Source organism: Rhinoraja longicauda, chromosome 29 (assembly GCF_053455715.1).
Source record: "Rhinoraja longicauda isolate Sanriku21f chromosome 29, sRhiLon1.1, whole genome shotgun sequence".
In the NCBI taxonomy this organism is placed as follows: Eukaryota; Metazoa; Chordata; class Chondrichthyes; order Rajiformes; family Arhynchobatidae; genus Rhinoraja; species Rhinoraja longicauda.
In genome coordinates this window covers 8,363,770-8,377,786 of record NC_135981.1, presented here as the reverse complement: position 1 = coordinate 8,377,786, position 14,017 = coordinate 8,363,770, and the positions used below count along the sequence as shown (strand labels likewise).

The 14,017-nt window shown below is 49.2% G+C and overlaps 1 protein-coding gene across 1 annotated transcript in view; it reads right to left on the bottom strand.

Moving 5' to 3' along the window:
• Window positions 1–13,731, bottom strand: part of LOC144607516 (uncharacterized) — an 88,479-nt gene extending 74,748 nt beyond the window's left edge. Inside the window, exons 1-2 of the mRNA XM_078424412.1 lie at window positions 12,480–13,731; window positions 9,068–9,529 (exon numbers count right to left, since the gene is read on the bottom strand). Coding sequence (XP_078280538.1) covers window positions 9,068–9,529; window positions 12,480–13,458 — 1,441 coding nt within the window. The 5' untranslated portion in view covers window positions 13,459–13,731. The remainder of the gene's footprint in view (window positions 1–9,067; window positions 9,530–12,479) is intronic.
• Window positions 13,732–14,017: the final 286 nt, after the last annotated feature.

Here is a 14,017-nt window from a genome sequence, read left to right as displayed (position 1 = left end):
AGCTAGTTAGAGCTTTTAAGGATAGCAGAGTCAGGGGGTATGGGGAGAAGGCAGGAACGGGGTACTGATTGAGAATGATCAGCCATGATCACATTGAATGGCGGTGCTGGCTCGAAGGGCCGAATAGCCTCCTCCTGCACCTATTGTCTATTGTCGTTAATTTCTTGCATACCTTTCATTCATTTTTTTCCATATCTCTCTATATCACCGCCTATATCTCTCCTCTCCCTTTCCCCCCCGACTCTCAGTCTGAAGAAAGGGTCTCGACCCGAAACGTCACCTATTGCTTCTCTCCTGAGATGCTGCCTGTCCCGCTGAGTTACTCCAGCTTTTTGTGTCTGTCCCACACGATCCAGGTAGTTACCGGGAATTTGATGCCGACTTTGACACCGGCTGTCTGAGTCAGATCCAGTCGCTCAGTTGGTGAGTGCAAGGGGAGCAGCTGCTTACGTTTCAGGTCGGCACGGTGTGGGACACAACAACATCAGAGAGGGAGCAGAGGAGATCAGTGGAGATGTCGCCACCCCGGAAGAGATACGCCACCACACTGAGCAGGACTCCGGGGTTGTTTCCTTTGGAACAGGAGAGGGCTGAGGAGGTGGAGTAGAATAACGTATGATAAAAGTAGTATATAAAATTATGTAGGTTTGATGGTCGGAACGTTTCCCTGGATTAAAATATCAAACACTAGAGGGTGTAGCTCTAAAATGAGAGGGGCAAAGTTTAAATGGGAGGTATGGGGCAAATTCTTTATCCGGAGGGTGATGAGTACCTGAAATGTGCTGCTGGGGTGGTTGTGGTGGAGGCAGAAAATGGCATTTAATAGACAATAGACAATAGGTGCAGGAGGAGGCCATTCGGCCCTTCGAGCCAGCACCGCCATTCAATGTGATCATGGCTGATCATTCTCAATCAGTACCCCGTTCCTGCCTTCTCCCCATACCCCCTGACTCCGCTATCCTTAAGAGCTCTATCTAGCTCTCTCTTGAATGCATTCAGAGAATTGGCCTCCACTACCTTCTGAGGCAGAGAATTCCACAGATTTACAACTCTCTGACTGAATTTTTTTTCCCTCATCTCCGTTCTAAATGGCCTACCCCTTATTCTTAAACTGTGGCCCCTTGTTCTGGACTCCCCCCACATTTGGAACATGTTTCCTGCCTCTAACATGTCCAACCCCTTAATAATCTTATACGTTTCGATAAGATCCCCTCTCATCCTTCTAAACTCCAGTGTATACAAGAGACTTTCGGAAGGACACATGGATATGCAGGGAATAGAGGAGTATGGATTATGTGCAGGCAGATAAGAGTTGGTCTTGGCATTCTGTTCAGCACAGACTTTGTGGGCTGAAGGGCCTTTCTCCTGTCCTTTCGCCTGAAATTAATAAAGCTGAGACACACAGGGAACTACAGATGCTGGAATCTTGCGTAGAAATCAAAGTGCTGCAGTAACTCGGTGGGTCGGGCAGCATCTGTGGAGGACGTGGGTAGGCGATGCTTCAGGTCGGGACACTTCTTCAGTCTGAAGAAGAGTCCTGACCCAAACGATCGCTTATCCATGTCCTCCAAAGATGCTGCCTGACCAGTTGGGTTACTTTGTGCTCCACAAATAAAACTGAGAGGTTTGGTTCGAGTAAATTGAAATAGGTTGGTGGAAGAATTAGAGGGGAGGTGTGGAAAGTGTTTTCACACCGAGGCTGGCAGGGGATGTTCAGGAGTGAGTTGCCTGAAAAGGTGTTAGAAGCAGAAAGCCTCGACATATTGGACAAGTGGTTGAATGGGCACTTGGTCCCCTGCAAACTCTGGGATATCTATTGTCCACCCAGTATGGACATGATGGGCCGAATGTCCTCCTTCCGTGCCATTCATTTCTCAGAGTCGAGATTTCCACTGGTGCTCTAGACAAGATTGGCTTCTCAATCTACAGAACAGTAGAAACAGGAAACTGCAGATGCAGTTTTATAAATGGGTTCTGACCCATTATATGACCAATCCATGTTATTCCAGAGATGCTGCCTGACCCGCTGCGTTACTCCAGCCACAAATAAAATGTGGCTTTATTTTTCAATCTACAGAGCAGTTAACTAGCCATTCATCTCACTTGGAGTCGCACAGCATGGAAACAGGCCCTTCGGCCCAACATGTCCCGTCTACACTCGTCCCACCTGCCTGCGTTTGGCCCATATCCCTCCATACCTGTCTTATCCATGTACCTGTCTAACTGCTTCTAAAACGTTGCGATAGTCCCTGCCTCATCTACCTCCTCTGGCAGCTCCTTCCATACACCCACCAACCTTTGTGTGAAAAAGTTACCCTTTAGATTCCTATTAAATCTTTCCCCCTCACCTGAAACCTATGTCCCCTGGTCCTCGATCCCCCTGCTCTGGGCAAGAGACTCTGTGTGCCCACCTGTCCACACTTGCTTGTTGGACCGATCTCAGGACCGGCCAATTGCAAGCACGAGTTTTGTAAGGACTCCGGGACATCTGCAAGAACCTGGAGAAACACAGGGAGCCAACCCCTGCCAACCAGACTCGACAGGAACCCCCAGGCTAACCTTTCAGATTTACACCTTCTTTAACTCTTCATCAAAGATCAAGATTTCAACTATTTGCTCGGGGGGCTGTAGAGGGGGTTAAGGGTGAGTAAATCACAGACTCAATCGTGTACAACCTCTGCTCCAGGAGTTTAGGCCAATTAAACGTCTAAAAAATATCGAGGTTAGTGTTTCAGATTTCCTTGAGTCTTAGGAGTTCTTTTGATGAAATTCATCCTCCCGCCTGGACGATGTTTAACCTGCATTCATCAGTGGTCTGAGTGGATGTACGCTGGCTGGGATCAAAGTGTCTGAGGTGCTGGTAAAAGTATCAGCCTATTAATATCAGGATGAAAGGGGTGCAACGTCTGGTTCCGGGCACAGCACCGTTTCCACCAGTGCCCACTCACTGCGCTCATTCACGGGGAAGCTAGCGAGTGAAGACAGCAGCCAACACATTTTTAATACTAATTACCAAGAGATGAGATGATAAAACCAAGAGCAATCAGAGACCAGATGGGTAGGATAGAGAGCTACGGGCCAAATGCAGGCAGGTGGGACTGGGGCAGGTGGGACTGGGGCAGGTGGGGCTGGGGCAGGTGGGGCTGGGGCAGGTGGGGCTGGGGCAGGTGGGGCTGGGGCAGGTGGGGCTGGGGCAGGTGGGGCTGGGGCAGGTGGGGCTGGGGCAGGTGGGGCTGGTGCAGGTGGGGCTGGTGCAGGTGGGGCTGGTGCAGGTGGGGCTGGTGCAGGTGGGGCTGGTGCAGGTGGGGCTGGTGCAGGTGGGGCTGGTGCAGGTGGGGCTGGTGCAGGTGGGGCTGGTGCAGGTGGGGCTGGCGTAGGTGGGGCAGGAGGGACTGGTGCAGGTGGGACTGGTGGGACTGGTGTAGGTGGGACTGCGGCAGGTGGGACTGGTGTAGGTGGGACTGGTGTAGGTGGGGCATGTGGGACTGGTGTAGGTGGGGCATGTTGATCGACCTGGGTAAGTTGGCCCAATGGGCCCGTTTAAATGCTGTATGACCAGCATTTAAACACCAAGCATAGAACTAATGTGTGGGTGATCGATGGGCAGCATGGACTCGGTGGGCCGAAGGGCCTGCTTCCACGCTGTATCTCCAAACGACAAAACTCTGAACAATCAAGCTTATCACCAGTCTCACTTTTAGAAACCATTCAAGGTAAACGCTCATTAATTTGACATCTGCACACGTTTGCACATTAGAGGCTGTGTTTAAACATGGAGCTATGTATTATTAACATTTAACCTGGTCAGGACTGAAATTCTGCATAAAGCTCTTCACGCGCGACCCTTCCAATCCAGCTTGTGTTGGATGCAAAGCAGAGCCTAAATCACGGGCTGCATCACAAATACATCTACTGATGGAACCAACAACCCACACCAAATCACAGTCAAATTGATCCGACAGCAGGCGATCAAGGTGTCACCGGGTGATTGATTCTGATATTGGTAAAGGTTGTCAAACGACATTTTGTCAGATTCACCACCTGTGAACTAACTGCAACACGGCCTCCATCCTCCACACTGAAGAGAGTAGAAAGACCGGCTCGTCTAGTCACAGCACTACCCAGCTTCCCCTACCTCCGTATGACTTACAACGTTACTCATTCTGATCTCCATTAAAGAGATACTCAAATCTCAGTACCTTGTACATTGACTGTTCCCACCGTGTTCTCAGAATCAGCAATTAACTCCAGGCCATCGTCGCTGGAGGCCCAGGAAACTCCTGTAACCGGGGTCTCGCCGGTGGACGGAGTGGAGGAGGCGGTGGCATCGTCAGACGGGCTCCACCACCACGACCTCGCCGGGTGGCAGAGCGCACAGAGCAGCACGAAGCCCCTGGGGCCGAGGATCGGAGAATGCATCACAGCTTCCAGGGTCCCACGACAGAGAGAGAAGAGAGAGAGAGAGAGAGAGAGAGAGAGAGAGAGAGGATTCACAACCCCACCCGCCCTTTTGAAGCAAACTCTTTTATTGCGGCTGCACAGATTAGCAGGGTGGCAGAGTCTTCACCACACTGTGCTCCTGCTGCTCCAGGTGGCACTGAGCTCTGAGGTCGGCCGCAAGCTCAACTTGGCCTCGTCAACTTCATTATCATCCTCTAGTCCTGATAGCTCGTCAAGGATGACTCTGCTTGGCTCATTGCCCAACAAGAGTTGGATATGTTTGTGTGTTCACAAGGTTGTTGCCAACGTCGTCGTACCGTCGCGAAGCACGGCTAGTCTCTCTCTCTCTCTCTCTCTCTCTCTCTCTCTCTCTCTCTCTCTCCTTCTCTCTCTCTCTCTCTCTCCTCTCTCTCTCTCTCTCTCTCTCTCTCTCTCTCTCTCTCTCTCTCTCTCTCTCTCTCCTCTCTCTCTCTCTCTCTCTCTCTCTCTCTCTCTACCTCTCTCTCTGCCTCTCTATGTCTCCTTTCCTCTCTCCCTTTTTCCCCTCTGTCTCCCCCCCTCTTTGTCTCTCCCCTTCTCTGTCTCCCCTCCTCCCCCTCCCCCTCCCCCTACTCTTCCCCCTCTGCCTCCCCCCTCACCCTCTGCCTCCCCCCTCACCCTCTGCCTCCCCCTCACCCTCTGCCTCCCCCTCACCCTCTGCCTCCCCCTCACCCTCTGCCTCCCCCTCACCCTCTGCCTCCCCCTCACCCTCTGCCTCCCCCTCACCCTCTGCCTCCCCCTCACCCTCTGCCTCCCCCTCACCCTCTGCCTCCCCCTCACCCTCTGCCTCCCCCTCACCCTCTGCCTCCCCCTCACCCTCTGCCTCGCCCTCACCCTCTGCCTCCCCCTCACCCTCTGCCTCCCCCCTCACCCTCTGCCTCCCCCTCACCCTCCTCTTCACCCTCACCCTCACCCTCACCCTCCCCCTCACCCTCACCCCTCACCCTCTGCCTCTCTCTCTGTCCATATAAACATTGAACTCAATTTATATTAATTATAAGACACAATCTAAATTCTACATTAAAAGATGTCCATTTATGCTTCAGTAGTATATTGCCATTTAAATTCATTTTGCTTTCCAAAGACTAAAGATTTGTTAGAATATAGAACACAGAACGACGCAGCGTACGAACCGACCCTTCTGCCCGCAATCTCCGTGCCGCACGCGATAAACTAATCTCATCTCTCTGCCAATCTACGTCTTCCTGCTGTGCAGGACTGCAACTGCAGATGCTGGTTTACACCGAAGATAGACCCAGAATGTTGGAGTAACTCAGCGGGGACAGGCAGCATCTCTGGAGAGAAGGAATGGGTGACGTTTCAGGATCGAGACCCTTCTCCAGTCTCGTTTTCCTGATGTCAGGTGGTTATCATGAGATGACAGAAATTTCACAATTTCATTTGCAAATGTCAACCGGTGCCTAGTTCATTGTTTGACGTGCTCAATGTTTGCATTTGCCTGGATAGCTGTGCGACAATAACAACAATAAACCAATGCCCACAATGTAATTAAAAGTTCTTTGATTTATTCACAAAATGCTGGAGTAACTCAGCAGGTCAGGCAGCATCTCGGGAGAGAAGGAATGGGTGACGTTTTGGGTCGAGACCCTTCTTCAGACCAAAGAACTCAAAAGTTCTTTGAGTTCTGTAAGCCAAAGTCATAAAGCACTAGAGAGAGAGAGAGAGCATTCAGAAGTTGAAGTCAGAGTTGAGCTCTGGAATTTTTGAATGATAGAACAGAACTTTGGTATTTATTCACAAAATGCTGGAGTAACTCAGCAGGTCAGGCAGCATCTCGGGAGAGAAGGAATGGGTGACGAGACCCTTCTTCAGAATGTGGGATTAAGTAACCAAACTCTTATTCCTACAATCTTTTACATATTAATAAATATTCAGCAAATGCCCTGAAAGATATGAAGAAGGGAATGGGATACAGCTTCTCATCTTCACGTTGATTGTGGGGCCGTGCGGTTCAGACGCTCACAAGTTTAGTTTGGCTTAGAGATACAGCGTGGAAACAGGCCCTTCTGCCCAGTCAGTCCACGCCGACCAATGGTACACTAGTTCTATCCTACACACTAGGACCAATTTACAGGGGCCAATTGACCTACAAACCTGCACATCAGTGGATTAGGAGGAAACCAGAGCACCCGTGGAAAAAACCCATGCAGTCATAGGGAGAACGTCCAAACTCCGTCCAGACAGCACCCATGGTCAGGATCAAACCCGGGTCTCTGGCGCTGTAAGGCAGCAACTCTACCGCTGCGCCACCGTGCCGCCCTCTGCTTTCACATCCCAAGATATGAATGAGAAAATGTGATAGCAGTTCTTCCACTTTTCTAATCCACAGAGAGAGAGATGCGTGGGTTTGTGGGGTGGTGAGCCCAGAATGGGTAGGGGGGGGGTTGGGAGGGGGGGGGGGGGGGAGAGGGGTGGTGGGGGGTGGGGGGTGGGGGGGTAAGAGAAACCATAACCTGCACTTGCACTGATAGTTCAACTCTCATCTATTCTGGCAGCACATTTCATTTGAATACACTTCAAAGAAACTCAATGAAATAAAACACCGGGCATCAAAGCCGCAACTGTGCACACAAGAATCGGTTCAACAACACAGAGATAATGTTGGGTCAACAGCTCGCATCCAGACACATGCACGCGAGTTCCTTGGCTTCAGTTTAGTTTAGTTTGAAGATACAGAATGGGAACAGGCCCATCGGCCCGCCGAGACCTTGCCCACTGAGTGCATCGATCACCCATGCACACAAGTTCTATGTTATCCCACTTTCCCGTTCACTCCTAGCATATTAGGGGCAATTTACAGAGGCTGATTGACCATCTTTGGGATGTGTGAAGACAGTGTGATCTAATCTGTGACATTAATTTGATCCACTTACCTGAACTCTTACTGCCTGCCCAAGGTAGTTCAATATTATATTCATGTAGATTCATGCAGTTCTGTCCTGGCCTCATCAAAGCACTGATTCTGGTGTCACCTCATGGCCTCTCATCTTGAATCATATTAATTCCAAATGTCAACATGGCTTCTCAGAGAGAGCCCTCCTTCTCTTTGAAGGCATGACTACCTTACCTGCTTTATTGTCTGTGGCTAAGTTGTGAGTACCTATTGCTCCTGTCAAACCTTTGGGTTCAAGACTGACACTTGCATCTGAGAGAGCTTTCCATTGTCAGATACAATAAATTCATTTATTATTTATTAGTTTTTATTGGGTTTTTATTGATATTGGTACTTATTGTGTTGGTTCCTATGTTTGTGCGATTGTCTTTGGAAGATTTGCACTGTCGCACTGTTTCAGATGTAGCACTTCTAATTTCGTTGTACTGTTCGTACAATGACAATAAAGGCATATTATTATTATTATTAATATTGTGTTGAGTGGCCAAGTTGGAGCCCAGAGTGAGATGGGAGGCGCTGTTAAATAATTGACACACAGTTTTGTCCATGTTGAGGAACCTGATGCTATTTAGCTGCAACGGTCTTAGGATCAAAGAGATGACCGGAAAACCTACAACACAACCCGATCGCAACTTCCACCACATTCTCTACCGCCCATGAGGTCAGTGCCCTTCAAAGGTTCATCTAACCAGTGACCAAGGTCCCTGGCTGTGGCCTTCCCTTCGAGTGGTAAGTACCCAAACGCCTACTACCATCTGGATGAAACCCTTTTCATCTCGTCTCCACCCCCGTCTTTGTAATGATATTTGTTTCAGCAGATTAGAGGCTACAGGTTTAAAGGGACTGAGATTCAAGAGGGTAAGGGAAGAAGAGGACGGCGCAGTGGTCGAGCTGCTGCCACACAGCGCCAGGGACACTGGTTCGATTCCAACTTTGGGAGCTGTCTGGATGGAGTTTGCATTTTCCCTCTACGACCACGTGGGTTTGTTCCGGCTGCCCTAGTTTGCCCCCTCATCCCAAAGGCAGGTGAGTTTGTAGGTTGCAGAAACAAGGAACCACAGATAATCGTTAATACACAAAGGGACATAAAGTGCTGGTGTAACTACAGCAGGTCAGGCAGCATCTCCGGGGAACATGGGCAGGTGGCGTTTTGGCTCAGACCTTTCTTCAGGTGTGTTTTGTGGGTCAATTGGTCACTGTAAATGGCCCCCAGGTGAGAAGGCAGTGGATGAGAACGTGGGATAACATAGAACTAGCGTGAATGGTTGCTCGCTGGTCGGGCCGAAGGGTCGACTTCCAAGCTGCGTCTCCAAACTAAACTACAAAGAGAAGCACAAGCCCTGTGTTGTCATGAGAGTTCTCCATGAAAACGCCTCCTGAACAGGTAGAGGAAAGAGAGAAACAGGGCTGTGGTAGGTGAAGAAGATGGGAAAAGAGGTGAGATTCAGCTGTGCTGAGAGAGGGCAGTGCAGGGTACAGTCTACCGGCCGGTAAATAAGGCAGGGGAAGAGAGGTCAACATCTGTCAAACACCAAGCCTTTGCAAGACCTCGTCTGCAACAACCTGCGAATGTCTGGTTCAGATCAGTGGCACTGAAGCAAAACAGTATTGCACGCTAGGAATAAGGGGAGTGAGCAAGAACAAGGGGGGAATGAGCTGAGTGCTCACACTAACCTGGTGTAGTTGGTGCTTTATCTTCTGATGCTGGAGCTGTGACTTTTCCAAGTAATGTTGAAGCAGAGGTGGGAAACGGAAACATATCCTGTTCTTCAGTTCCCAATGCATGACTGGTATCTCCTTTGCTGAGGTCGGGTGTGGTGTACATGGGGGTCACGGTGGTCCCAGGGACATGCTGGGTGCTTGTGACCACAAGGCCGGCTGAGGGTGCAGGAGGTCCAATAACAATGCCATCTTTTCCCAGTGTTGCTGCAGCCCCAGTGGGTTGCGATCCTGCAGGTTGGGTTGCTTCAGACTCAGTGGGTTGCATTGTTCCAATTTCTGCGGGCCGAGTTGCTACTGGCTTGGTGGGTAGCATTGCTGCAATTTCAGTCGTTGGAGCTGCAGTGGCGTTGATGGGTTGCTTCGTCGCAATGTCTGCAGGTTGAGTCATTTCAATGGGCTGCATTGTTGCAATTCCTACGGGTTGAGATAACATAGCCTCGTCAGGTTGGGTTGATGCATCTGCTGTGGGTTGATTTGTTGCAGCCTCAAAAGGTTGCATTGCTGAAGTTAGTGGGGATTGTGTTGTCTCAGTCGCAATAGGTTGCATTGTTGCTGTCGATTGTGTTGCCTCAGTCGCAATAGGTTGCATTGCTGCAGTTAGTGGGGATTATGTTGTCTCAGTCGCAATAGGTTGCATTGCTGCAGTTAGTGGGGATTGTGTTGCCTCAGTCGCAATAGGTTGCATTGTTGCAGTTAGTGGGGATTGTGTTGTCTCAGTCGCAATAGGTTGCATTGCTGCAGTTAGTGGGGATTTTGTTGTCTCAGTCGCAATAGGCTGTATTGTTGCCATTGCTGGGGGCTCAGTTGTCTCAGTCACAATAGGTTGCATTGTTGCAGGTCTTGGTGATTGAGTTGTCTCTGCCACAATAGGTTGCATTGTCGCAGTAGGTTGCATCGTCGCAGTTCCTGGGGATTGAATTATTGCAGCAGCAAGAGGTTGCTCTGTTGCGATGTCTAGGCTTTGAGTTGTCACAGCCCCAACAGACTGCAATGCAGTCGTTTCTCACCCTCCTCTTCACCCTCACCCTGTGCCTCCCCCTCCCCCTCATCCTCCCCTCACCCTCCCCCTCCCCCTCATCCTCCCCCTCCCCTCATCCTCCCCCTCACCTACTGCCTCCCCCTCCCCCTCACCCTCATCCTCTGCCTCCCCTCACCCTGTGCTCCCCCTCACCCTCGGCCTATCTCTGTCCATATAAAACATTGAACTCAATTTATATTAATTATAAGACACAATCTAAACTCTACTTCATTAAAAGATGTCCATTTATGCTTCAGTAGTATATTGCCATTTAAATCCATTTTGCTTTCCAAAGACTAAAGATTTGTTAGAATATAGAACACAGAACGACGCAGCGTACGAACCGACCCTTCTGCCCGCAATCTCCGTGCCGCACGCGATAAACTAATCTCATCTCTCTGCCAATCTAAGTCTTCCTGCTGTGCAGGACTGCAACTGCAGATGCTGGTTTACGCCGTTCAGTGCCTTGTAAGGTCCTTCTCTCTGCGATGGGGTTGATGATGATGAGACTACATTCTAGTTAATTATTTGTCCATGGGATATGGATATTAGTCGCTGTCATTGATTTTCAACTAACCCAGAAGTTAAGAGTAAACAAGAAGAGAACAGGAGATTGTGTAGAAAGGAACTGCAGATGCTGGTTTAAACCCAAAAAGTTGGAGTAACTCAGCGGGTCAGGCAGCATCTCTGGAGAGAAGGAATGGGTGACGTTTCGGGTTGAGAAGAAGGGTTTCGACCTGAAATGTCACCCATTCCTTCTCTCCAGAAGATTCCCTTTCATGGAGCCATAGAGTGTACAGCATAGAAAATGTCACCTCAGTCCACCATGTCCATGTCTGCCTTGATAGGTATCTACACTAATCTCATTAGGTCCGAGGAGTAGATTGTGTGGGGTCAGCTGACAACATGGATGGAGAACATCAGACGAACGGTGGGGAAAGATAAATTCATTTATTATTTATTAGTTTTTATTGGGTTTTTATTGATATTGGTACTTATTGTGTTGGTTCCTATGTTTGTGCGATTGTCTTTGGAAGATTTGCACTGTCGCACTGTTTCAGATGTAACACTTCTAATTTTGTTGTACTGTTCATACAATGACAATAAAGGCATATTATTATTATTATTATTATTATTATTAATGTTGTGTTGAGTGGCCAAGTTGGAGCACAGAGTGAGATGGGAGGGGCTGTTAAATAATTGACACACAGTTTTGTCCATGTTGATGAACCTGATGCTATTTAGCTGCAACGGTCTTAGGATCAAAGGGATGACGGAAAACCTACAACACAACCTGATCGCAACTTCCACCACATTCTCTACCGCCCATGAGGTCAGTGCCCTTCAAAGGTTCATCTAACCAGTGACCAAGGTCCCTGGCTGTGGCCTTCCCTTCGAGTGGTAAGTACCCAAACGCCTACTACCATCTGGATGAAACCCTTTTCATCTCGTCTCCACCCCCGTCTTTGTAATGATATTTGTTTCAGCAGATTAGAGGCTACAGGTTTAAAGGGACTGAGATTCAAGAGGGTAAGGGAAGAAGAGGACGGCGCAGTGGTCGAGCTGCTGCCACACAGCGCCAGGGACACTGGTTCGATTCCAACTTTGGGAGCTGTCTGGATGGAGTTTGCATTTTCCCTCTACGACCACGTGGGTTTGTTCCGGCTGCCCCAGTTTGCCCCCTCATCCCAAAGGCAGGTGAGTTTGTAGGTTGCAGAAACAAGGAACCACAGATAATCGTTAATACACAAAGGGACATAAAGTGCTGGTGTAACTACAGCAGGTCAGGCAGCATCTCCGGGGAACATGGGCAGGTGGCGTTTTGGCTCAGACCTTTCTTCAGGTGTGTTTTGTGGGTCAATTGGTCACTGTAAATGGCCCCCAGGTGAGAAGGCAGTGGATGAGAACGTGGGATAACATAGAACTAGCGTGAATGGTTGATCGCTGGTCGGGCCGAAGGGTCGACTTCCAAGCTGCGTCTCCAAACTAAACTACAAAGAGAGACACAAGCCCTGTGTTGTCATGAGAGTTCTCCATGAAAACGCCTCCTGAACAGGTAGAGGAAAGAGAGAAACAGGGCTGTGGTAGGTGAAGAAGATGGGAAAAGAGGTGAGATTCAGCTGTGCTGAGAGAGGGCAGTGCAGGGTACAGTCTACCGGCCGGTAAATAAGGCAGGGGAAGAGAGGTCAACATCTGTCAAACACCAAGCCTTTGCAAGACCTCGTCTGCAACAACCTGCGAATGTCTGGTTCAGATCAGTGGCACTGAAGCAAAACAGTATTGCACGCTAGGAATAAGGGGAGTGAGCAAGAACAAGGGGGGAATGAGCTGAGTGCTCACACTAACCTGGTGTAGTTGGTGCTTTATCTTCTGATGCTGGAGCTGTGACTTTTCCAAGTAATGTTGAAGCAGAGGTGGGAAACGGAAACATATCCTGTTCTTCAGTTCCCAATGCATGACTGGTATCTCCTTTGCTGAGGTCGGGTGTGGTGTACATGGGGGTCACGGTGGTCCCAGGGACATGCTGGGTGCTTGTGGCCACAAGGCCGGCTGAGGGTGCAGGAGGTCCAATAACAATGCCATCTTTTCCCAGTGTTGCTGCAGCCCCAGTGGGTTGCGATCCTGCAGGTTGGGTTGCTTCAGACTCAGTGGGTTGCATTGTTCCAATTTCTGCGGGCCGAGTTGCTACTGGCTTGGTGGGTAGCATTGCTGCAATTTCAGTCGTTGGAGCTGCAGTGGCGTTGATGGGTTGCTTCTTCGCAATGTCTGCAGGTTGAGCCATTTCAATGGGCTGCATTGTTGCAATTTCTATGGGTTGAGATAACGTAGCCTCGTCAGGTTGGGTTGATGCATCTGCTGTGGGTTGATTTGTTGCAGCCTCAATAGGTTGCATTGCTGCAGTTAGTGGGGGTTGTGTTGTCTCAGTCGCAATAGGTTGCATTGCTGCAGTTAGTGGGGGTTGTGTTGTCTCAGTCGCAATAGGCTGCATTGTTGCTGATGATTGTGTTGTCTCAGTCGCAATAGGTTGCATTGTTGCAGGTCTTGGTGATTGAGTTGTCGCAGTAGGTTGCATTGTCGCAGTTCCTGGGGATTGAATTATTGCAGCAGCAAGAGGTTGCTCTGTTGCGATGTCTAAGCTTTGAGTTGTCACAGCCCCAACAGACTGCAATGCTGTCGTTTCTGGGAGAAGAGTTGATCCAATTTTTGGGGCTAGAGTTGTTTTGGACTGTCTGAATAAATCAAGGTTCCACCACTGAGAAACCCCAGGAGCCAGCAAGGCACACAGCACGATGAAACTCAAGGTGTTTGAGAACCTTAAAGCCATTTTCGAATTGCAAGACAATGATTCAGAGACAGAAAATACTGTTTCAGGCTACCAAAAAAAAAAATTCCGATTCACATCCATACAGTAATATCCATTACTTACAGAAAAAGAAAAATCACCAGAGACCTTTTGAGACTTCTGATCTGTCAGTAATCATTCAGCCCGAGTCTTTAGGCTGGAGATAGATTAACCTTTGGTACCTGAAAACTAAATGTTTCGACCCACCCAGTGGCGTGCCCATAAACAGATTAGGTGTTATTTACTTGCACCAATGACAGAAATCACAGTTGACCTGCATCTGAGTTTCAGTTGGTTGTGACAAACAGGAAAATACATGTCTGCGATCCTGGGTTGGACGATGATCCCTGTCATCACCAAATGGTTCATAAGGGTTTGTTTATTGACCGCCTCCACGTACAGGGATTCTGCAGAAATACAAACATGACAGTTCCGATTGTTGGTAAGTCATGGAGTTGCTCATTGCACCTGAACCAAATGTCGGTGTAAGTTGTTCTGGGAATACAACAAGGGCAATATTTACAATGTGAATTTATAGAAT